The sequence below is a fragment of the Tachypleus tridentatus genome, chromosome 12, assembly GCF_004210375.1.
Source record: "Tachypleus tridentatus isolate NWPU-2018 chromosome 12, ASM421037v1, whole genome shotgun sequence".
In the NCBI taxonomy this organism is placed as follows: Eukaryota; Metazoa; Arthropoda; class Merostomata; order Xiphosura; family Limulidae; genus Tachypleus; species Tachypleus tridentatus.
This window is the reverse complement of record NC_134836.1, coordinates 128431911-128458798: the sequence shown is the minus strand read 5'-3', so window position 1 is coordinate 128458798 and position 26888 is coordinate 128431911. Positions and strand designations below refer to the sequence as shown.

At 26.1% G+C, this 26888-nt stretch overlaps 2 protein-coding genes across 2 annotated transcripts in view; one reads left to right on the top strand and one right to left on the bottom strand.

The window, feature by feature from the left end:
* The window catches only part of LOC143235775 (cadherin-86C-like), a 97954-nt gene extending 83705 nt beyond the window's left edge, over positions 1-14249 (bottom strand). The window contains exon 1 of the mRNA XM_076473977.1: positions 14127-14249. Coding sequence (XP_076330092.1) covers positions 14127-14249 — 123 coding nt within the window. The remainder of the gene's footprint in view (positions 1-14126) is intronic.
* A 2077-nt stretch (positions 14250-16326) lies between these two features.
* LOC143235774 (epithelial sodium channel subunit alpha-like) overlaps positions 16327-26888 on the top strand; it is a 104138-nt gene continuing 93576 nt past the window's right edge. The window contains exons 1-3 of the mRNA XM_076473975.1: positions 16327-17486; positions 17836-17913; positions 21071-21154. Coding sequence (XP_076330090.1) covers positions 17133-17486; positions 17836-17913; positions 21071-21154 — 516 coding nt within the window. The 5' untranslated portion in view covers positions 16327-17132. The remainder of the gene's footprint in view (positions 17487-17835; positions 17914-21070; positions 21155-26888) is intronic.

The following is a 26888-nucleotide window of genomic DNA, read 5'->3' as shown; positions in this document are numbered from 1 at the left end:
TGATGTAAGAATATAGAATTAGAATATTATTATAAAAACATGTGATGTAAGAATATAGAATTAGAATATTATTATAAAAACATGTGATGTAAGAATATAGAATTAGAATATTATTATAAAACGTGTGATGTAAGAATATAGAATTAGAATATTATTATAAAAACATGTGATGTAAGAATATAGAATTAGAATATTATTATAAAAACATGTGATGTAAGAATATAGAATTAGAATATTATTATAAAAAACATGTGATGTAAGAATATAGAATTAGAATATTATTATAAAAACATGTGATGTAAGAATATAGAATTAGAATATTATTATAAAAACATGTGATGTAAGAATATAGAATTAGAATATTATTATAAAAACATGTGATGTAAGAATATAGAATTAGAATATTATTATTAGAATATTATTAAAACATGTGATGTAAGAATATAGAATTAGAATATTACTATAAAAACATGTGATGTAAGAATATAGAATTAGAATATTATTATAAAAACATGTGATGTAAGAATATAGAATTAGAATATTATTATAAAAACATGTGATGTAAGAATATAGAATTAGAATATTATTATAAAAACATGTGATGTAAGAATATAGAATTAGAATATTATTATAAAACATGTGATGTAAGAATATAGAATTAGAATATTATTATAAAAACATGTGATGTAAGAATATAGAATTAGAATATTATTATAAAACATGTGATGTAAGAATATAGAATTAGAATATTATTATAAAAACATGTGATGTAAGAATATAGAATTAGAATATTATTATAAAAACATGTGATGTAAGAATATAGAATTAGAATATTATTATAAAAACATGTGATGTAAGAATATAGAATTAGAATATTATTATAAAACGTGTGATGTAAGAATATAGAATTAGAATATTATTATAAAAAACATGTGATGTAAGAATATAGAATTAGAATATTATTATAAAAAACATGTGATGTAAGAATATAGAATTAGAATATTATTATAAAAACATGTGATGTAAGAATATAGAATTAGAATATTATTATAAAAACATGTGATGTAAGAATATAGAATTAGAATATTATTATAAAAAACATGTGATGTAAGAATATAGAATTAGAATATTATTATAAAAACATGTGATGTAAGAATATAGAATTAGAATATTATTATAAAAACATGTGATGTAAGAATATAGAATTAGAATATTATTATAAAAACATGTGATGTAAGAATATAGAATTAGAATATTATTATAAAAACATGTGATGTAAGAATATAGAATTAGAATATTATTATAAAAACATGTGATGTAAGAATATAGAATTAGAATATTATTATAAAAACATGTGATGTAAGAATATAGAATTAGAATATTATTATAAAAACATGTGATGTAAGAATATAGAATTAGAATATTATTATAAAAACATGTGATGTAAGAATATAGAATTAGAATATTATTATAAAAACATGTGATGTAAGAATATAGAATTAGAATATTATTATAAAAACATGTGATGTAAGAATATAGAATTAGAATATTATTATAAAAACATGTGATGTAAGAATATAGAATTAGAATATTATTATAAAAACATGTGATGTAAGAATATAGAATTAGAATATTATTATAAAACATGTGATGTAAGAATATAGAATTAGAATATTATTATAAAACATGTGATGTAAGAATATAGAATTAGAATATTATTATAAAAAAACATGTGATGTAAGAATATAGAATTAGAATATTATTATAAAACATGTGATGTAAGAATATAGAATTAGAATATTATTATAAAACATGTGATGTAAGAATATAGAATTAGAATATTATTATAAAAACATGTGATGTAAGAATATAAAATTACAATATTATTATAAAACGTGTGATGTAAGAATATAGAATTAGAATATTATTATAAAAACATGTGATGTAAGAATATAGAATTAGAATATTATTATAAAAACATGTGATGTAAGAATATAGAATTAGAATATTATTATAAAAACATGTGATGGAATGTAGAATATAGAATATTATTATAAAAACATGTGATGTAAGAATATAGAATTAGAATATTATTATAAAAAACATGTGATGTAAGAATATAGAATTAGAATATTATTATAAAAACATGTGATGTAAGAATATAGAATTAGAATATTATTATAAAAACATGTGATGTAAGAATATAGAATTAGAATATTATTATAAAAACATGTGATGTAAGAATATAGAATTAGAATATTATTATAAAAACATGTGATGTAAGAATATAGAATTAGAATATTATTATAAAACATGTGATGTAAGAATATAGAATTAGAATATTATTATAAAAACATGTGATGTAAGAATATAGAATTAGAATATTATTATAAAAACATGTGATGTAAGAATATAGAATTAGAATATTATTATAAAAACATGTGATGTAAGAATATAGAATTAGAATATTATTATAAAAACATGTGATGTAAGAATATAGAATTAGAATATTATTATAAAAACATGTGATGTAAGAATATAGAATTAGAATATTATTATAAAAACATGTGATGTAAGAATATAGAATTAGAATATTATTATAAAAAAACATGTGATGTAAGAATATAGAATTAGAATATTATTATAAAAACATGTGATGTAAGAATATAGAATTAGAATATTATTATAAAAACATGTGATGTAAGAATATAGAATTACAATATTATTATAAAACGTGTGATGTAAGAATATAGAATTAGAATATTACTATAAAAAACATGTGATGTAAGAATATAGAATTAGAATATTATTATAAAAACATGTGATGTAAGAATATAGAATTAGAATATTATTATAAAAACATGTGATGTAAGAATATAGAATTAGAATATTATTATAAAAAAACATGTGATGTAAGAATATAGAATTAGAATATTATTATAAAAACATGTGATGTAAGAATATAGAATTAGAATATTATTATAAAAACATGTGATGTAAGAATATAGAATTAGAATATTATTATAAAAACATGTGATGTAAGAATATAGAATTAGAATATTATTATAAAAACATGTGATGTAAGAATATAGAATTAGAATATTATTATAAAACATGTGATGTAAGAATATAGAATTAGAATATTATTATAAAACATGTGATGTAAGAATATAGAATTAGAATATTATTATAAAACATGTGATGTAAGAATATAGAATTAGAATATTATTATAAAACATGTGATGTAAGAATATAGAATTAGAATATTATTATAAAACATGTGATGTAAGAATATAGAATTAGAATATTATTATAAAACATGTGATGTAAGAATATAGAATTAGAATATTATTATAAAAAACATGTGATGTAAGAATATAGAATTAGAATATTATTAAAAAAACATGTGATGTAAGAATATAGAATTAGAATATTATTATAAAACGTGTGATGTAAGAATATAGAATTAGAATATTATTATAAAAACATGTGATGTAAGAATATAGAATTAGAATATTATTATAAAAACATGTGATGTAAGAATATAGAATTAGAATATTATTATAAAAACATGTGATGTAAGAATATAGAATTAGAATATTATTATAAAAACATGTGATGTAAGAATATAGAATTAGAATATTATTATAAAAACATGTGATGTAAGAATATAGAATTAGAATATTATTATAAAAACATGTGATGTAAGAATATAGAATTAGAATATTATTATAAAAAACATGTGATGTAAGAATATAGAATTAGAATATTATTATAAAAAACATGTGATGTAAGAATATAGAATTAGAATATTATTATAAAAACATGTGATGTAAGAATATAGAATTAGAATATTATTATAAAAACATGTGATGTAAGAATATAGAATTAGAATATTATTATAAAAAACATGTGATGTAAGAATATAGAATTAGAATATTATTATAAAAACATGTGATGTAAGAATATAGAATTAGAATATTATTATAAAAACATGTGATGTAAGAATATAGAATTAGAATATTATTATAAAACATGTGATGTAAGAATATAGAATTAGAATATTATTATGATGTAAAAAACATGTGATGTAAGAATATAGAATTAGAATATTATTATAAAAACATGTGATGTAAGAATATAGAATTAGAATATTATTATAAAAACACATGTGATGTAAGAATATAGAATTAGAATATTATTATAAAAACATGTGATGTAAGAATATAGAATAGAATATTATTATAAAAAACATGTGATGTAAGAATATAGAATTAGAATATTATTATAAAAACATGTGATGTAAGAATATAGAATTAGAATATTATTATAAAAACATGTGATGTAAGAATATAGAATTAGAATATTATTATAAAAAACATGTGATGTAAGAATATAGAATTAGAATATTATTATAAAAACATGTGATGTAAGAATATAGAATTAGAATATTATTATAAAAACATGTGATGTAAGAATATAGAATTAGAATATTATTATAAAAACATGTGATGTAAGAATATAGAATTAGAATATTATTATAAAAACATGTGATGTAAGAATATAGAATTAGAATATTATTATAAAAACATGTGATGTAAGAATATAGAATTAGAATATTATTATAAAACATGTGATGTAAGAATATAGAATTAGAATATTATTATAAAAACATGTGATGTAAGAAATAGAATTAGAATATTATTATAAAAACATGTGATGTAAGAATATAGAATTAGAATATTATTATAAAAACATGTGATGTAAGAATATAGAATTAGAATATTATTATAAAAACATGTGATGTAAGAATATAGAATTAGAATTAGAATATTATTATAAAAACATGTGATGTAAGAATATATTATATTAAAAACATGTGATGTAAGAATATAGAATTAGAATATTATTATAAAACATGTGATGTAAGAATATAGAATTAGAATATTATTATAAAAACATGTGATGTAAGAATATAGAATTAGAATATTATTATAAAACATGTGATGTAAGAATATAGAATTAGAATATTATTATATTATAAAACATGTGATGTAAGAATATAGAATTAGAATATTATTATAAAAAACATGTGATGTAAGGATATAGAATTAGAATATTATTATAAAAACATGTGATGTAAGAATATAGAATTAGAATATTATTATAAAAAAACATGTGATGTAAGAATATAGAATTAGAATATTATTATAAAACATGTGATGTAAGAATATAGAATTAGAATATTATTATAAAAAACATGTGATGTAAGAATATAGAATTAGAATATTATTATAAAAACATGTGATGTAAGAATATAGAATTAGAATATTATTATAAAAACATGTGATGTAAGAATATAGAATTAGAATATTATTATAAAAACATGTGATGTAAGAATATAGAATTAGAATATTATTATAAAAACATGTGATGTAAGAATATAGAATTAGAATATTATTATAAAAACATGTGATGTAAGAATATAGAATTAGAATATTATTATAAAAAAACATGTGATGTAAGGATATAGAATTAGAATATTATTATAAAAACATGTGATGTAAGAATATAGAATTAGAATATTATTATAAAAAACATGTGATGTAAGAATATAGAATTAGAATATTATTATAAAAAACATGTGATGTAAGAATATAGAATTAGAATATTATTATAAAAACATGTGATGTAAGAATATAGAATTAGAATATTATTATAAAAACATGTGATGTAAGAATATAGAATTAGAATATTATTATAAAAACATGTGATGTAAGAATATAGAATTAGAATATTATTATAAAAAACATGTGATGTAAGAATATAGAATTAGAATATTATTATAAAAAACATGTGATGTAAGAATATAGAATTAGAATATTATTATAAAACATAAAAAACATGTGATGTAAGAATATAGAATTAGAATATTATTATAAAAACATGTGATGTAAGAATATAGAATTAGAATATTATTATAAAAACATGTGATGTAAGAATATAGAATTAGAATATTATTATAAAAACATGTGATGTAAGAATATAGAATTAGAATATTATTATAAAAACATGTGATGTAAGAATATAGAATTAGAATATTATTATAAAAACATGTGATGTAAGAATATAGAATTAGAATATTATTATAAAAACATGTGATGTAAGAATATAGAATTAGAATATTATTATAAAAAACATGTGATGTAAGAATATAGAATTAGAATATTATTATAAAAACATGTGATGTAAGAATATAGAATTAGAATATTATTATAAAAAACATGTGATGTAAGAATATAGAATTAGAATATTATTATAAAAACATGTGATGTAAGAATATAGAATTAGAATATTATTATAAAAACATGTGATGTAAGAATATAGAATTAGAATATTATTATAAAACATGTGATGTAAGAATATAGAATTAGAATATTATTATAAAAAACATGTGATGTAAGAATATAGAATTAGAATATTATTATAAAACATGTGATGTAAGAATATAGAATTAGAATATTATTATAAAACATGTGATGTAAGAATATAGAATTACAATATTATTATAAAACGTGTGATGTAAGAATATAGAATTAGAATATTATTATAAAAACATGTGATGTAAGAATATAGAATTAGAATATTATTATAAAAAAAACATGTGATGTAAGAATATAGAATTAGAATATTATTATAAAAACATGTGATGTAAGAATATAAAATTACAATATTATTATAAAACGTGTGATGTAAGAATATAGAATTAGAATATTATTATAAAAACATGTGATGTAAGAATATAGAATTAGAATATTATTATAAAAACATGTGATGTAAGAATATAGAATTAGAATATTATTATAAAAACATGTGATGTAAGAATATAGAATTAGAATATTATTATAAAAACATGTGATGTAAGAATATAGAATTAGAATATTATTATAAAAACATGTGATGTAAGAATATAGAATTAGAATATTATTATAAAAACATGTGATGTAAGAATATAGAATTAGAATATTATTATAAAAACATGTGATGTAAGAATATAGAATTAGAATATTATTATAAAAAACATGTGATGTAAGAATATAGAATTAGAATATTATTATAAAAAAAACATGTGATGTATATAGAATTAGAATATTATTATAAAAACATAGAATATATAGAATATTATAAAAACATGTGATGTAAGAATATAGAATTAGAATATTATTATAAAAAAACATGTGATGTAAGAATATAGAATTAGAATATTATTATAAAAAACATGTGATGTAAGAATATAGAATATTATTATAAAAAACATGTGATGTAAGAATATAGAATTAGAATATTATTATAAAAAACATGTGATGTAAGAATATAGAATTAGAATATTATTATAAAAAACATGTGATGTAAGAATATAGAATTAGAATATTATTAAAAAACATGTGATGTAAGAATATAGAATTAGAATATTATTATAAAAAACATGTGATGTAAGAATATAGAATTAGAATATTATTATAAAAAAACATGTGATGTAAGGATATAGAATTAGAATATTATTATAAAAACATGTGATGTAAGAATATAGAATTAGAATATTATTATAAAACATGTGATGTAAGAATATAGAATTAGAATATTATTATAAAAAACATGTGATGTAAGAATATAGAATTAGAATATTATTATAAAAAACATGTGATGTAAGAATATAGAATTAGAATATTATTATAAAAACATGTGATGTAAGAATATAGAATTAGAATATTATTATAAAAACATGTGATGTAAGAATATAGAATTAGAATATTATTATAAAAACATGTGATGTAAGAATATAGAATTAGAATATTATTATAAAAACATGTGATGTAAGAATATAGAATTAGAATATTATTATAAAAACATGTGATGTAAGAATATAGAATTAGAATATTATTATAAAAACATGTGATGTAAGAATATAGAATTAGAATATTATTATAAAAACATGTGATGTAAGAATATAGAATTAGAATATTATTATAAAAACATGTGATGTAAGAATATAGAATTAGAATATTATTATAAAAACATGTGATGTAAGAATATAGAATTAGAATATTATTATAAAACGTGTGATGTAAGAATATAGAATTAGAATATTACTATAAAAACATGTGATGTAAGAATATAGAATTAGAATATTATTATAAAACGTGTGATGTAAGAATATAAAATTACAATATTATTATAAAACGTGTGATGTAAGAATATAGAATTAGAATATTATTATAAAAACATGTGATGTAAGAATATAGAATTAGAATATTATTATAAAAACATGTGATGTAAGAATATAGAATTAGAATATTATTATAAAAACATGTGATGTAAGAATATAGAATTAGAATATTATTATAAAAACATGTGATGTAAGAATATAGAATTAGAATATTATTATAAAACGTGTGATGTAAGAATATAGAATTAGAATATTATAATAAAAACGTGTGATGTAAGAATATAAAATTACAATATTATTATAAAACGTGTGATGTAAGAATATAGAATTAGAATATTATTATAAAAACATGTGATGTAAGAATATAGAATTAGAATATTATTATAAAAACATGTGATGTAAGAATATAGAATTAGAATATTATTATAAAAAACATGTGATGTAAGAATATAGAATTAGAATATTATTATAAAAACATGTGATGTAAGAATATAGAATTAGAATATTATTATAAAAAACATGTGATGTAAGAATATAGAATTAGAATATTATTATAAAAAAACATGTGATGTAAGGATATAGAATTAGAATATTATTATAAAAACATGTGATGTAAGAATATAGAATTAGAATATTATTATAAAAAACATGTGATGTAAGAATATAGAATTAGAATATTATTATAAAAAACATGTGATGTAAGAATATAGAATTAGAATATTATTATAAAAACATGTGATGTAAGAATATAGAATTAGAATATTATTATAAAAACATGTGATGTAAGAATATAGAATTAGAATATTATTATAAAAACATGTGATGTAAGAATATAGAATTAGAATATTATTATAAAAACATGTGATGTAAGAATATAGAATTAGAATATTATTATAAAAACATGTGATGTAAGAATATAGAATTAGAATATTATTATAAAACATGTGATGTAAGAATATAGAATTAGAATATTATTATAAAACGTGTGATGTAAGAATATAGAATTAGAATATTATTATAAAAACATGTGATGTAAGAATATAGAATTAGAATATTATTATAAAAAACATGTGATGTAAGAATATAGAATTAGAATATTATTATAAAAACATGTGATGTAAGAATATAGAATTAGAATATTATTATAAAAACATGTGATGTAAGAATATAGAATTAGAATATTATTATAAAACGTGTGATGTAAGAATATAAAATTACAATATTATTATAAAACGTGTGATGTAAGAATATAGAATTAGAATATTACTATAAAAAACATGTGATGTAAGAATATAGAATTAGAATATTATTATAAAAACATGTGATGTAAGAATATAGAATTAGAATATTATTATAGAAACATGTGATGTAAGAATATAGAATTAGAATATTATTATAAAAACATGTGATGTAAGAATATCGAATTAGAATATATTATAAAAATAATACGTGTAATGTAAGAATATAGAATTAGAATATTATTATAAAAAACATGTGATGAAAGAATATAGAATTAGAATATTATTATAAAACGTGTGATGTAAAAATATGGAATTAGAATATTATTATAAAAAACATGTGATGTAAGAATATAGAATTAGAATATTATTATAAAAACATGTGATGTAAGAATATAGAATTAGAATATTATTATAAAAAAACATGTGATGTAAGAATATAGAATTAGAATATTATTATAAAAACATGTGATGTAAGAATATAGAATTAGAATATTATTATAAAAAAACATGTGATGTAAGGATATAGAATTAGAATATTATTATAAAAACATGTGATGTAAGATTATAGAATTAGAATATTATTATAAAAACATGTGATGTAGGAATATAGAATTAGAATATTATTATAAAAACATGTGATGTAAGAACATAGAATTAGAATATTATTATAAAAACATGTGATGTAAGAATATAGAATTAGAATATTATTATAAAAACATGTGATGTAAGAATATAGAATTAGAATATTATTATAAAAACATGTGATGTAAGAATATAGAATTAGAATATTATTATAAAAACATATGATGTAAGAATATAGAATTAGAATATTATTATAAAACATGTGATGTAAGAATATAGAATTAGAATATTATTATAAAAACATGTGATGTAAGAATATAGAATTAGAATATTATTATAAAAACATGTGATGTAAGAATATAGAATTAGAATATTACTATAAAAACATGTGATGTAAGAATATAGAATTAGAATATTATTATAAAAACATGTGATGTAAGAATATAGAATTAGAATATTATTATAAAAAACATGTGATGTAAGAATATAGAATTAGAATATTATTATAAAAACATGTGATGTAAGAATATAGAATTAGAATATTAGTATAAAAACGTGTGATGTAGTAATATAGAATTAGAATGTTATTATAAAAACATGTGATGTAAGAATATAGAATTAGAATATTAGTATAAAAACATGTGATGTAGTAATATAGAATTAGAATATTATTATAAAAACGTGTGATGTAAGAATATAGAATTAGAATATTATTATAAAAAACATGTGATGTAAGAATATAGAATTAGAATATTATTATAAAAACATGTGATGTAAGAATGTAGAATTAGAATATTATTATAAAAACATGTGATGTAAGAATATCGAATTAGAATATATTATAAAAATAATACGTGTAATGTAAGAATATAGAATTAGAATATTATTATAAAAACGTGTGATGAAAGAATATAGAATTAGAATATTATTTTAAAAACGTGTGATGTAAAAATATGGAATTAGAATATTATTACAAAAACATGTGGTGTAAGAATATAGAATTAGAATATTATTATAAAAAACATGTGATGTAAGAATATAGAATTAGAATATTATTATAAAAAAACATGTGATGTAAGAATATAGAATTAGAATATTATTATAAAAAAAACATGTGATGTAAGGATATAGAATTAGAATATTATTATAAAAACATATGATGTAAGAATATAGAATTAGAATATTATTATAAAAACATGTGATGTAAGAATATAGAATTAGAATATTATTATAAAAACATGTGATGTAAGAACATAGAATTAGAATATTATTATAAAAACATGTGATGTAAGAATATAGAATTAGAATATTATTATAAAAACATGTGATGTAAGAATATAGAATTAGAATATTATTATAGAAACATGTGATGTAAGAATATAGAATTAGAATATTATTATAAAACGTGTGATGTAAGAATATAAAATTACAATATTATTATAAAACGTGTGATGTAAGAATATAGAATTAGAATATTACTATAAAAACATGTGATGTAAGAATATAGAATTAGAATATTATTATAAAAACATATGATGTAAGAATATAGAATTAGAATATTATTATAGAAACATGTGATGTAAGAATATAGAATTAGAATATTAGTATAAAAACGTGTGATGTAGGAATATAGAATTACAATATTATTATAAAACGTGTGATGTAAGAATATAGAATTAGAATATTACTATAAAAAACATGTGATGTAAGAATATAGAATTAGAATATTATTATAAAAACATATGATGTAAGAATATAGAATTAGAATATTATTATAGAAACATGTGATGTAAGAATATCGAATTAGAATATTATTATAAAAACATGTGATGAAAGAATATAGAATTAGAATATTATTTTAAAAACGTGTGATGTAAGAATATAGAATTAGAATATTATTATAAAAAGCATGTGATGTAAGAATATAGAATTAGAATATTATTATAAAAACATGTGATGTAAGGATATAGAATTAGAATATTATTATAAAAACATATGATGTAAGATTATAGAATTAGAATATTATTTTAAAAACATGTGATGTAAGAATATAGAATTAGAATATTATTATAAAAACATGTGATGTAAGAACATAGAATTAGAATATTATTATAAAAACATGTGATGTAAGAATATAGAATTAGAATATTATTATAAAAACATGTGATGTAAGAATATAGAATTAGAATATTATTATAAAAAACATGTGATGTAAGAACATAGAATTAGAATATTATTATAAAAACATATGTTGTAAGAATATAGAATTAGAATATTATTATAAAAACATGTGATGTAAGAATATAGAATTAGAATATTACTATAAAAACATGTGATGTAAGAATATAGAATTAGAATATTATTATAAAAACGTGTGATGTAAGAATATAGAATTAGAATATTATTATAGAAACATGTGATGTAAGAATATAGAATTAGAATATTAGTATAAAAACGTGTGATGTAGTAATATAGAATTAGAATGTTATTATAAAAACATGTGATGTAAGAATATAGAATTAGAATATTAGTATAAAAACGTGTGATGTAGTAATATAGAATTACAATATCATTATAAAAACGTGTGATGTAAGAATATAGAATTAGAATATTAGTATAAAAACGTGTGATGTAGTAATATAGAATTACAATATTATTATAAAAACGTGTGATGTAAGAACATAGAATTAGAATGTTATTATAAAAACGTGTGATGTAAGAATATACAATTACAATATTATTATAAAACGTGTGATGCAAGAATATAGAATTACAATATTGTTACTATAATATTTTATTTTATTCTACAAGTATTGTTATTACTGAACTGAAACTTTGTTTCTTTAGATTAGTGGTGAATAACATTTCTATAGGGTTTTACTTCTTGTTTTTATTATTTGTTATGTATATAATACGAAGTTTAGTAGATCTATTTTAAATTCAGGTTATATCTACATGTTTAGTAAAATACCTGTAGACAATCCACACTTTTCTGACATAATTTGAAACTGACTCTTACACTTGAAATTATGTGTAGCTGTGATAAACAATGTTTACACATTGTTTCAAACCCTCCATGGGTGCCTTAATGAGCCTGGCATGGCCAAGCGCGTAAGGCGTGCGACTCGTAATCTGTGGGTCGCGGGTTCGCATCCCCGTCGCGCCAAACATGCTCGCCCTTTCAGTTGTGGGGGCGTTATAATGTAGGTCAATCCCACTATTCGTTGGTAAAAGATTAGCCCAAGAGTTGGCGCTGGGTGGTGATGACTAGCTGCCTTCCCTCTAGTCTTACACTGCTAAATTAGGGACGGCTAGCACAGATAGCCCTCGAGTAGCTTTGTGCGAAATTCAAAAACAAAAAACAAACAATCCTTCATCAGAATAGTAGAGGTTACAAGTTGATGTAATGTATTTCTCTGGACCTCGATTTGAATGTAAACGACAGTAACTGTCTGACTAATCTGTTTTTAAACAGATTTCACAAGAAGTGAACTGAATCGTAAAATAAAAACAAAAACGATATTATTATGTGCTCAAATAAAAAGGACCGAAGGTTGAATTTTGTAGATTACAAGTTAAATATCACTTTGGCTAATATTTAAATTGGACGTAACATTGTTAATTAGATAAATTAATTGTCAGTTGATAATTAACCGAGACAGTTTAAACTCAGTTATATTATTTTTATGTTTAAATCGTATCTCGTATCTTAGATCTGGAAGGTTGAAGCAAATAATTAGCATTGCTTGTCCCCCGCTAGTACAGTGGTAAGTCTACGGATTTACAACGCTAAAATCAGGAATTCGATTCCCCTCGGTGGGCTCAGCAGATAGCCCGCTGTGACTTTGTTATAAGAAAACACACACAGCATTGCTTATTACGTAACCAAAGGGGCATCGCCAGGGGAGGTTGGGTTGGTCCTTTTCACCTCCGTTTGTATCACAAATAAACATTATTTCCGTAACATTGAAACCAAATAACAGTATCACAACCAAGACGAACTAATTTATCAGTACAATATGATTGCGGTAAGTGTGGTATAGTTCTATGCCGCAATGACCAGGAATATAACCTACTGTGATATCCCTTTCTGAATAGGATATACCATTCACACTTCCTTTAACACTAGGATAACTAAATGCCCCTTCGGAAGATATGGCGGTTCCTAGCCAGATCCATATCTGAAAGTAGAGTTTCATAATGACAACATGACTGTCTTATGTTGTACAATAAGATAGAAAACGTATTTATTAAGAAGGAATTTATTTACACATAGATAATAACCAGTTTACCTATAAAACGAGCACAAAAATTAATTCAAATATAGTTTGTTTATAATTAAGTTTATATCATAACACGGGTAGTTTTAAAAATGTATACATACACACACACTCATATTATACGTGTGTGTATGTCTGTGTTTGTGCTCATATTTAAGAAAGGTGCATCATGAACAGAAACGAACGACCACCACCATCTTACCCCATTTAACAACTTATATCTTGATCTGAAACACCTGTGGATGTTGGTATTGTCAGATGAATTAACAACTTATATTCTAATCTGAAACAACTGTGGATGTCGGTATTGTCAGATGAATTAACAACTTATATTCTGACCTGGAACAACTGTGGATGTCGGTATTGTCAGATGAATTAACAACTTATATTCTGACCTGGAACAACTGTGGATGTCGGTATTGTCAGATGAATTAACAACTTATATTCTGACCTGGAACAACTGTGGATGTCGGTATTGTCAGATGAATTAACAACTTATATTCTGACCTGGAACAACTGTGGATGTCGGTTTTGTCAGATGAATTAACAACTTATATTCTGACCTGGAACAACTGTGGATGTCGGTATTGTCAGATGAATTAACAACTTATATTGTGATCTGGAACAACTGTGTATGTCGGTATTGTCAGATGAATTAACAACTTATATTCTGATCTGAAACAACTGTGGATGTCGGTATTGTCAAATGAATTAACAACTTATATTCTGATCTGAAACAACTATGGATGTCGGTATTGTCAGATGAATTAACAACTTATATTCTAATCTGAAACAACTGTGGATGTCGGTATTGTCAGATGAATTAACAACTTATATTCTGACCTGGAACAACTGTGGATGTCGGTATTGTCAGATGAATTAACAACTTATATTCTGACCTGGAACAACTGTGGATGTCGGTATTGTCAGATGAATTAACAACTTATATTCTGACCTGGAACAACTGTGGATGTCGGTTTTGTCAGATGAATTAACAACTTATATTCTGACCTGGAACAACTGTGGATGTCGGTATTGTCGGATGAATTAACAACTTATATTCTGATCTGAAACAACTGTGGATGTCGGTATTGTCAGATGAATTAACAACTTATATTTTGATCTGAAACAACTGTGGATGTCGGTATTGTCAGATGAATTAACAACTTATATTCTGACGTGAAACAACTGTGGATGTCGGTATTGTCAGATGAATTAACAACTTATATTCTGACGTGAAACAACTGTGGATGTCGGTATTGTCAGATGAATTAACAACTTATATTCTGACCTGGAACAACTGTGGATGTCGGTATTGTCAGATGAATTAACAACTTATATTCTGACCTGGAACAACTGTGGATGTCGGTATTGTCAGATGAATTAACAACTAATATTCTGACCTGGAACAACTGTGGATGTCGGTATTGTCAGATGAATTAACAACTTATATTGTGATCTGGAGTAACTGTGGACACCGTAATTATCTGCTGTAGTAAATGAAAATATATACACGTGTTAATAAGAATTATAATTCATTAGAATGGGGTGTATACCCCATCTTTCATTGAATGAGATGTTATAAAATATATATATATATATGGTCGCGTCGCTAGTGTCCCCCAGTGTTTATCTTTACGTCAACAGTTTCTAGGTGTTGCTACGATACTTTTCCTGTAATGTTTGTGTTACCTTAGTGACTATAACTTGATTTAATTTTAAGTTATGTTCAGTGATCCACCAACGTGAAGGTATGTATGGAAATTTCGATTTGAATTCCAGCGAATTTGTAGAAAAAAATTAAAAAGGATTTTTGCTCAGTTATAAAATTGCAGAACATTCGAGAAGCATAGAGCACGAGAATCACAGTGCACGCGCTAATGAGCCAGTAAGATTTGACATACCGTTCACTCTCTCGAGAAATAAAATAGGGTGCGGTGAGGAGTGTACGGTACTGCTTCTTTATCACGTGCAGATCGTGCGCGCATACTTACATGTAAGCACGTGCCTAATGAGAAACTGTGTTGATTGCACTTGAGTTGGTACGAGACTGTGCTCGTGACCTTTATATCACATTTCGACTGCAAATCCACTTTCACACAGGCACGTAAATACGTATTTAGATACATTCCTGTAGATTTGATTCGCTTTCTATCACTGCGGTGAAATACATAGCAGTCTACGGTCAGTATTGTTTATTTACGTTTTGAAACCCAAAGACTTCATTTAAATTTAATAATATCTGATAAACATTGTTATACAGGCTGGTTTTTGTTTATATGTACCTATATATAGATGTTAGGACTAGTTGCATAGTTGTCTTCATAACTGTAACACGATTGGTAAACTGTGGTTTGGCTAACTGGCCAACCAAAGCTGAGTTTACAATAACGAATGATTTCATTGGGTAATAAGTGAATGACGTCCATAGTTTAGCTCGTCACGATTGGCGTTCAATAACCATTCAAAATAGGTTCGGCTACAAACTTTTTTCTTTAATTTCCAGGACTCCCAACAAAGTCTTCGCTATCATCAATTACTGTTTTTCTATACAAACTTCCATTAGCATCGGTTTACTTCATTTTAAAGAAGATAGACGCGATCTAAATACAGAGCCAGTGTACCACTAGTACTGTTACATAAACGTAGATCTAAATACAGAGACAATTTACAACCAGTACTGTTACATAAACTTAGATCTAAATACAGAGCCAGTTTACAACCAGTACTGTTACATAAACTTTCAAACAAGCACGTGACTACGCTTACTGATACGCAAGTCTTTGTCCAAAACGCTAACCCATGCCATCTTTATCGGTGTTATTAGCAGAGTCGGGAGTGCCTGGCTTGGCTAACATTGCCAGCACCAGAAGGACACGACGAATACTGTGGACATTGGCCTTTGTTGTTCTTTCTGGGTTCATGTGTCACGACCTTTACAAACTGTTCAATGACTACATCTCCTACCCAGTGACGGTGACTGTGAAGGTTGCTGACTCTCGCGTGTTACCCTTTCCAGCAGTCACAGTGTGTAACCTGAACCCTGTTCAGAAAGATAGCTTTTGCTCGAATCCCGATATAAAGAAACCGCCTGTGTTAGAAAAACTGTTGTGTGTAAACGTCGAAAAGCTACTGGCCAATAAACAGTGTACACTGGTAAGTCAAACACTGTTGTTGTTTTTTGTATGGACTGTTTCATTCTTAATTAAACCAGTTACACTGACGCCTAACTGGTCTTTGTCAAACAGCAAGGACAACTCGAACTATTAGCCTAGAAGTAGAATCGCTTTATTGTTATGTGATCTTTGTTAACCTATTTGAACTTTAAGCGTAATTATATTCCTTTTGATTAGACGACATTTAATTACCATGAATGAATTATTGGGTCGTTAATTTGGATTGTTATACGTGGTTAGAAATGGCAAATTACTGAACAACTGTCTTAAAACTAGTTTCCAGTCCATAATCCTAATTAATATATATATTTTTTATTCTGAACCAACAGCCAGATTTCGGGTTACCGAGCTGCTCTTCTGACTTCCTCTCCTTTTTATCAGGGAAGAAGCGTAAGAAACGGCAGTTGGTAAGCACATATTGTTCTCTTTACTTTGTCATAAATCAGAGTGTTCAAAAACTGTTGTCTTCGGGAACCTAACGCGTTCATCGTTTTACGATTACGACTCTTCTTGTCGTTCTTTCTGCCGTAAAAAAAAAGAGGAAGAATTGTGAAATCAGTAAGTGTTTTCACACAATCCACACGTAACCATGACACCAACGGACAAAGCAGGCTTCTTTCAAAAAAAATGGCAACATATTATAAGTATCGCTACAAAATCCAAATCCACTTATGTCAGATATGTTAACCCTCACATTCAAGGATGAGGACACTACAGAGCTTGACTAGGAAGTAAACAAACAACGAAAACATTGTGACTGATAATTACACGATATATCATATAGGCTTATTAAGGTTCATAAACAGAAGCAACTGTTACACCCTGTATGTATGAGGAACGACATATCATATAGCCTTCTTAAGGTTCATAAACAGAATCATCTGTTGTACCCTGTACGTATCAGAATTAGGACAGTCAGAAAGCAGTTAAGTTTCTAGCACCTATCCTGAAGTCGTTCATATTTAATGAATGTACTGTGTTAAACTCGTTCTCGTTTTTAAGTAATTAAAAACATATATCCTTCTGGAACCAAGTATAGCTAACATTCATAGAATTTCTATTAGAACCGAGTATAGCTAACATTCATGGGACCTCCATTAGAACATGTCTAGCTAACATTTTTCATGATATAAAACAACTGTGGTTGTAGAGTGAACTGGAAGCTAACATTGTAGCAACGTTCTCTCATCACATTTCAAACAAAAGACAAGGTTCAACATTAAAATTATATCTATAAGTATAAAGGAGTGAAAATTCTAACTTTTCCAGTGAGGTTAAAACGCTCGTTTTTTTAATGTCAATTTTTCGTTCATAGGACAGCTTACTCAGTTTAACGGTTTCATTCCTGCAGGCCCGGCATGGCCAGGTGGGTTAAAGCGTGCGACTCCTAATCTGAGGGTCGCAAGTTCGAATCCCCGTCACACCAAACATACCTTTTCAGTCGTGGGGGCGTTAAAATGTGATGCTCAATCCAACTATTCGTTGGTACAATAGTTGCCCAAGAGTTGGCGGTGGGTGGTGATGACTAGCTGCCTTCCCTCTAGTCTTACACTGCAAAATTAGGGACAGCTAGCGCAGATAGCCTTCGAGTAGATTTGTGCGAAATTAAAAACAAACAAACATTTCTGCAATATTAACTTCTCTGTTGACTCGAACTTTTAAAATATGTTCAACTTATTTTATTTTACACTTTGAGATATCCTGAGAAAATGACTAAAAACTAACCGAAATATTTCTGAACAAAATATTTACTATTCCCGTAAAAAAAAATGTTCACAGTTGAGAAATCTGAGTTTCACTGACCAATGACATCAATTTATAAATAAGAAAGTTTTGCTCACAGATCAAACGAAACATAATTTCCTCTACATAAAAAAAATATTGAAACATAATTATGTTTACCTATCTTTCTTTAACCACGTTAAAAACTCTTTTCTGAAGTTTCACACAAATTATTTAACTTGTATAATTTACTGTTACAATGTAAGTTCTTTAAACAGCGTATTTCTATAGTTTTAACCAAGTTCTTTAATGTGTATGATTTACTGTTACACTCCAAATTCCTTAAAAAAACGTATTTTCTAAAGTTCCACGGATTTATAATAACATTTTATAGCCTTTTGCTAAAGTATCTATACTTCCTTACTTACCAACAAATGTGTTTTGAAAGTTTCAGCCTAGATTTCTTAACCGTCATGATATGCGATCGTATTGTAATGTTTACCTTTGCTGTCTCTAAAGCTTATGATTTATTTCAACCAGTTAAATGTTAGGATTTTCAGTTGATTCCTGACCTTTATACTATATGTTTCTAACCCCATCTGTTTATTCAGTTATTAATTGAATCAGAGTATTAGATTGTTCAAGAGCTCTTTAAATTTAAGTCGTTTTTAACTGTGTTAAGGGCTATCGCCAAAATCAAGTAATTATGCAGCTGAGAAAGGTTCGAGGTTAACCGCTTTGCAGTCAACAATTCAAGTCATTCATGTGTGAAAAGTTAGAAGTCAGTGAGATCGTTGTAAACAGAGCAATTTTTTAAAAAACTTCCAAAAGACAAAGACCTAAAGCTAGGTCATTTCACAGTTGTTTTTTAACGCTGTTCTTGTCGTTCATGTGAATGTTACGTCGGGTAGAGTAGGCCTACGATAGCAAATTGTTCATGTGCCATGTTTCGCGCTGAACTTAGTGTTAACTTTATCGTATTCAAACAAAACGTATAAATACAAGAACGTTTTATACGCCCAAAGGAAGCCATAACTACTATAAACTGATCTCGAGCAAAAATATTGTTGTTTTCAAACTGTAACACCAGATTAAGGTAATGGTAACGTCATTGTATATTTTACCGTGTTTGTGTAATGTATACGGCGGGTGCTTTAGTAATGCTGCGTAAGAGCAAATCTAACACCCAGAACTCTCAGAACTATTTCTAAAAGCAGAATGAATTGTGGCACGTTAAACGTTGGCTTCGTACACTGTCCATTACATTCAACTTTCACGAGTTTTGACATTGGATTCACCTTTTCTAACTTCTTATAACTTTATCTGTCAAACAATATATTCTTATCGTGATTGGCTTTCGAGATGTGGGCGTTAGAATATGTTAAGTAACTTTATAATAATAGTGTGTTCCTTTCTGAAAAAAATGTTTTGACTCTTTTATAAGTATAAAGAATTGTCCAAATAATGCTAGATGTTTAGCAATGTTGTAGGTTCAGTGGCATTTTTCTTGAGGGATATTGGAAAGAGAAAATTATGTGTTAGCAAAGTTTTTGTGGAATTGTTTGCTAATAAAATTGGCTGTCATCTTCAAATAGGTGAAATAGTTGTTTTAACTGTCGATTGGATATTTTCAATAAACTCAACTCAAATCAAAGTGATTTGGGCTGCTTGTCAGTTATGTGTTCACCAGTGTCGTAGTTTCAATTTATTGAAATGATTTTCGAAGTTTTGATGTTTCTATCAGTTATCAATAAAAAGAGATTACAATTTTCTTTCAGAACTGAACTCTATAGCTCGAAACGTAGGACCTGTTGAAATTAATTTTTTCTTTTATTGATTTAGAGTGGCGATTTGTTGGTAGGGGCTATGAATATTGCAAAGAACTTTTTACCAAATCTGAACAGCGGATTGACCGATGCTTTGAAGGTAAGATGAAATATTTACGTATCAAAGGTGAAATAGATTATATTTGTTTGTTAAGCACAAACCTATACAAAGAACTACTTTTTTCTCCGATCACCACCTAGCGTTGGAAGTTCGTAGACTTACCGATATGCCACTAGGGGTGCGTGAAATAGAGTATTATGTTACACTTTTCAAAGTTCTAACGCAATCTTTTTTATCACAACTTCCTAACTTAGATCAAGATAGGTTAAAACTTATCCAGGTGGAGCTGGATGACATAGACCATGATTTAGTATGGAAATAACTTGCTATAAAGGGACTTTCTAATAACTTCTACCCGTGAGAATATTGGACATTCAAAGATTCGTGAACGGTATGAGATCGTGATGGTAACTTGAGAATAAATATGAATTTGTTTACAATACAAATTGTGGATTTGCTCCTCACTGGAACTTGTGGGCAGATGATAATAAAGGATAAACTTACACGCCTAAATGAAAGTTTTTTTAGTTTAACTTCTGCGACTTTTCGAGTAGCTGCCTTTCATCAGGCATGGTCGTATTACAGCGGAAGTGTGTGAAGTTGTTTAATATTGAAAACTGTTCTCTTTGTTTATTGTTGAAAGTTGTGGCTTTTTTGGCACTGAAAACTGTTCTCTTTGTTTATTGTTGAAAGTTGTGGCTTTTTTGGCACTGAAAACTGTTGTCTTTGTTTATCTTTGAAAGTTGTGGCTTTTTTGGCACTGAAAACTGTTGTCTTTGTTTATTGTTGAAAGTTGTGGCTTTTTTGGCACTGAAAACTGTTCTCTTTGTTTATTGTTGAAAGTTGTGGCTTTTTTGGCACTGAAAACTGTTGTCTTTGTTTATCTTTGAAAGTTGTTGTTTTTTTTGGCACTGAAAACTGTTGTCTTTGTTTATTGTTGAAAGTTGTGTTTTTTTTGGCACTGAAAACTGTTCTCTTTGTTTATTGTTGAAAGTTGTGGTTTTTTGGCACTGAAAACTGTTATCTTTGTTTATTGTTGAAAGTTGTGGCTTTTTTGGCACTGAAAACTGTTCTCTTTGTTTATTGTTGAAAGTTGTGGCTTTTTTTTTGGCACTGAAAACTGTTGTCTTTGTTTATCTTTGAAAGTTGTGGCTTTTTTTTGGCACTGAAAACTGTTGTCTTTGTTTATTGTTGAAAGTTGTGGCTTTTTGGCACTGAAAACTGTTCTCTTTGTTTATTGTTGAAAGTTGTGGCTTTTGGCACTGAAAACTGTTCTCTTTGTTTATTGTTGAAAGTTGTGGCTTTTTTGGCACTGAAAACTGTTCTCTTTGTTTATTGTTGAAAGTTGTTTTTTTTGGCACTGAAAACTGTTGTCTTTGTTTATTGTTGAAAGTTGTGGCTTTTTTTGGCACTGAACACTGTTCTCTTTGTTTATTGTTAAAGTTGGTTTTTTTGGCACTGAAAACTGTTCTCTTTGTTTATCTTTGAAAGTTGTGGTTTTTTTGGCACTGAAAACTGTTCTCTTTGTTTATTGTTGAAAGTTGTGGCTTTTTTGGCACTGAAAACTGTTGTCTTTGTTTATCTTTGAAAGTTGTGGCTTTTTGGCACTGAAAACTGTTGTCTTTGTTTATTGTTGAAAGTTGTGGCTTTTTTGGCACTGAAAACTGTTGTCTTTGTTTATCTTTGAAAGTTGTGGCTTTTTTGGCACTGAAAACTGTTCTCTTTGTTTATTGTTGAAAGTTGTGGCTTTTTTGGCACTGAAAACTGTTGTCTTTGTTTATCTTTGAAAGTTGTGGCTTTTGGCACTGAAAACTGTTCTCTTTGTTTATTGTTGAAAGTTGTGGCTTTTGGCACTGAAAACTGTTGTCTTTGTTTATCTTTGAAAGTTGTGGCTTTTGGCACTGAAAACTGTTGTCTTTGTTTATCTTTGAAAGTTGTGGCTTTTGGCACTGAAAACTGTTCTCTTTGTTTATTGTTGAAAGTTGTGCTTTTTTTTGCACTGAAAACTGTTGTCTTTGTTTATTGTTGAAAGTTGTGGCTTTTTTTGGCACTAAAACTGTTGTCTTTGTTTATCTTTGAAAGTTGTGGTTTTTTTGGCACTGAAAACTGTTGTCTTTGTTTATTGTTGAAAGTTGTGGCTTTTTTTAACACTGAAAACTGTTCTCTTTGTTTATTGTTGAAAGTTGTGGCTTTTTTTTTGGCACTGAAAACTGTTCTCTTTGTTTATCTTTGAAAGTTGTGGCTTTTTTGGCACTGAAAACTGTTCTCTTTGTTTATTGTTGAAAGTTGTGGCTTTTTTTGGCACTGAAAACTGTTGTCTTTGTTTATTGTTGAAAGTTGTGGCTTTTTTGGCACTGAAAACTGTTGTCTTTGTTTATTGTTGAAAGTTGTGGCTTTTTTGGCACTGAAAACTGTTCTCTTTGTTTATTGTTGAAAGTTGTGGCTTTTTTTGGCACTGAAAACTGTTGTCTTTGTTTATCTTTGAAAGTTGTGGCTTTTTGGCACTGAAAACTGTTGTCTTTGTTTATTGTTGAAAGTTGTGGCTTTTTTGGCACTGAACACTGTTCTCTTTGTTTATTGTTGAAAGTTGTGGCTTTTTTGGCACTGAAAACTGTTCTCTTTGTTTATCTTTGAAAGTTGTGGCTTTTTTTGGCACTGAAAACTGTTCTCTTTGTTTATTGTTGAAAGTTGTGGCTTTTTTTGGCACTGAAAACTGTTGTCTTTGTTTATCTTGAAAGTTGTGGCTTTTTGGCACTGAAAACTGTTCTCTTTGTTTATTGTTGAAAGTTGTGGCTTTTTGGCACTGAAAACTGTTGTCTTTGTTTATCTTTGAAAGTTGTGGCTTTTTGGCACTGAAAACTGTTGTCTTTGTTTATCTTTGAAAGTTGTGGCTTTTGGCACTGAAAACTGTTCTCTTTGTTTATTGTTGAAAGTTGTGGCTTTTTTGGCACTGAAAACTGTTGTCTTTGTTTATTGTTGAAAGTTGTGGCTTTTGGCACTGAAAACTGTTGTCTTTGTTTATCTTTGAAAGTTGTGGCTTTTTGGCACTGAAAACTGTTCTCTTTGTTTATTGTTGAAAGTTGTGGCTTTTTTAACACTGAAAACTGTTCTCTTTGTTTATTGTTGAAAGTTGTGGCTTTTTTGGCACTGAAAACTGTTGTCTTTGTTTATCTTTGAAAGTTGTGGCTTTTTTGGCACTGAAAACTGTTCTCTTTGTTTATTGTTGAAAGTTGTGGCTTTTTTTGGCACTGAAAACTGTTGTCTTTGTTTATTGTTGAAAGTTGTGGCTTTTTTGGCACTGAAAACTGTTGTCTTTGTTTATCTTTGAAAGTTGTGGCTTTTTTGGCACTGAAAACTGTTGTCTTTGTTTATCTTTGAAAGTTGTGGCTTTTTTGGCACTGAAAACTGTTGTCTTTGTTTATTGTTGAAAGTTGTGGCTTTTTTGGCACTGAAAACTGTTGTCTTTGTTTATCTTTGAAAGTTGTGGCTTTTTGGCACTGAAAACTGTTGTCTTTGTTTATCTTTGAAAGTTGTGGCTTTTTTTGGCACTGAAAACTGTTGTCTTTGTTTATTGTTGAAAGTTGTGGCTTTTTTTGGCACTGAAAACTGTTCTCTTTGTTTATTGTTGAAAGTTGTGGCTTTTTTGGCACTGAAAACTGTTGTCTTTGTTTATCTTTGAAAGTTGTGGCTTTTTTTGGCACTGAAAACTGTTCTCTTTGTTTTTTGTTGAAAGTTGTGGCTTTTTTGGCACTGAAAACTGTTCTCTTTGTTTATCTTTGAAAGTTGTGGCTTTTTTGGCACTGAAAACTGTTGTCTTTGTTTATTGTTGAAAGTTGTGGCTTTTTTTGGCACTGAAAACTGTTGTCTTTGTTTATCTTTGAAAGTTGTGGCTTTTTTTGGCACTGAAAACTGTTCTCTTTGTTTATTGTTGAAAGTTGTGGCTTCACTGAAAACTGTTCTCTTTGTTTATCGTTGAAAGTTGTGGCTTCACTGAAAACTGTTGTCTTAATAAATTAATGGCTGGCATGCTGGCCCGGCCCTTAACCACAACAACGTTTATGTAATACATGTGGTGGTTAAATCTCAGTGATTGATTATAATAACCATACAGTTGGCTTGCTTGCTGTTGATTTCGCTCTAGTCTATCAGTGCATGGATCGAACTCCGTAATTTAGTGACATTGAACTGCACCTACTGTGAATAATTTGTTTCTTTGAAGTTAAGTACAAAGCTACACTATGGGCTACCTGTACTCTGCCCATCAAAGTATCGAAACCCGCTTTGTAGCGTTGTAAGTCCGCAGACATATCGCTGTGCCATTGGGGGGAGGCACTATGAATATCTGTGTGACATATGATATTCGTATTATATCTTGTGATATATGATATTTATATAATATCTGAATGATATATGATATTTGTATGATATATGTACGATGCTACATGATATTTGTATGATGTATGTACGATACACGATATTTGTATGATATATGTACGAGACATAATATCTGTATGATATATGTACGATACATGATATCTGTATGATATATGTACGAGACATGATATTTGTATGATATATGTACGATACATGATATTTGTATGATATATGTACGATACATGATATTTGTATGATATATGTACGAGACACGATATTTGTATGATATATGTACGATACATGATATCTGTATGATATATGTACGATACATGATATTTGTATGATATATGTACGAGACATGATATTTGTATGATATATGTATGATACATGATATTTGTATGATATATGTACGATACACGATATTTGTATGATATATGTACGATACATGATATTTGTATGATATATGTACGATAATGATATTTGTATGATATATGTACGATACATGATATTTGTATGATATATGTACGATACATGATATTTGTATGATATATGTACGATACATGATATTTGTATGATATATGTAATGATACATGATATCTGTATGATATATGATGATTTGTATGATATATGTACGATACATGATATTTGTAATGATATATGTAACGATACATGATATTTGTATGATATATGTGCATGACACATGATATTTGTATGATATACGCAATGCATGATTATGATATTTACGATACATATATACGATATTGTACGATACATGATATCTGTATGATATATATTTGTATGATATATGTACGATACATGATATCTGTATGATTACATGCAATGATGTACGATACATGATATTTGTATGATATGTATGCACATGATATTTGTATGATATATGTACGGAGACACGATATCCTGTATGATATACGATACATGATATCTGTATGATATATGTACGACACGATATTTAATGATATATGTATGATATGATATATATTTTGCATGATATATGTAATGATGTACGATACATGATATTTGTATGATATACAGTACGATGATATTTGTATGATATATATATGATACATGATATCTGTATGATATGTACGATATATGATATTTCCGTGATATGATATATGATGCATGATGTCTGTATGATATATGTACGATACATGATATATGTTTACGATATATGTATGATACACGATCTTTGTATGATATATGTACGAGACATGATATTTGTATGATATATGTACGATAATGATGTTGTATGATATATATGTACGATACATGATATTTGTATGTATGATATGTACGATAATGATATTTGTATGATATATGTACGATACATGATATTTGTACCTTGATATATGGTACGATATATGATATTTGATACATG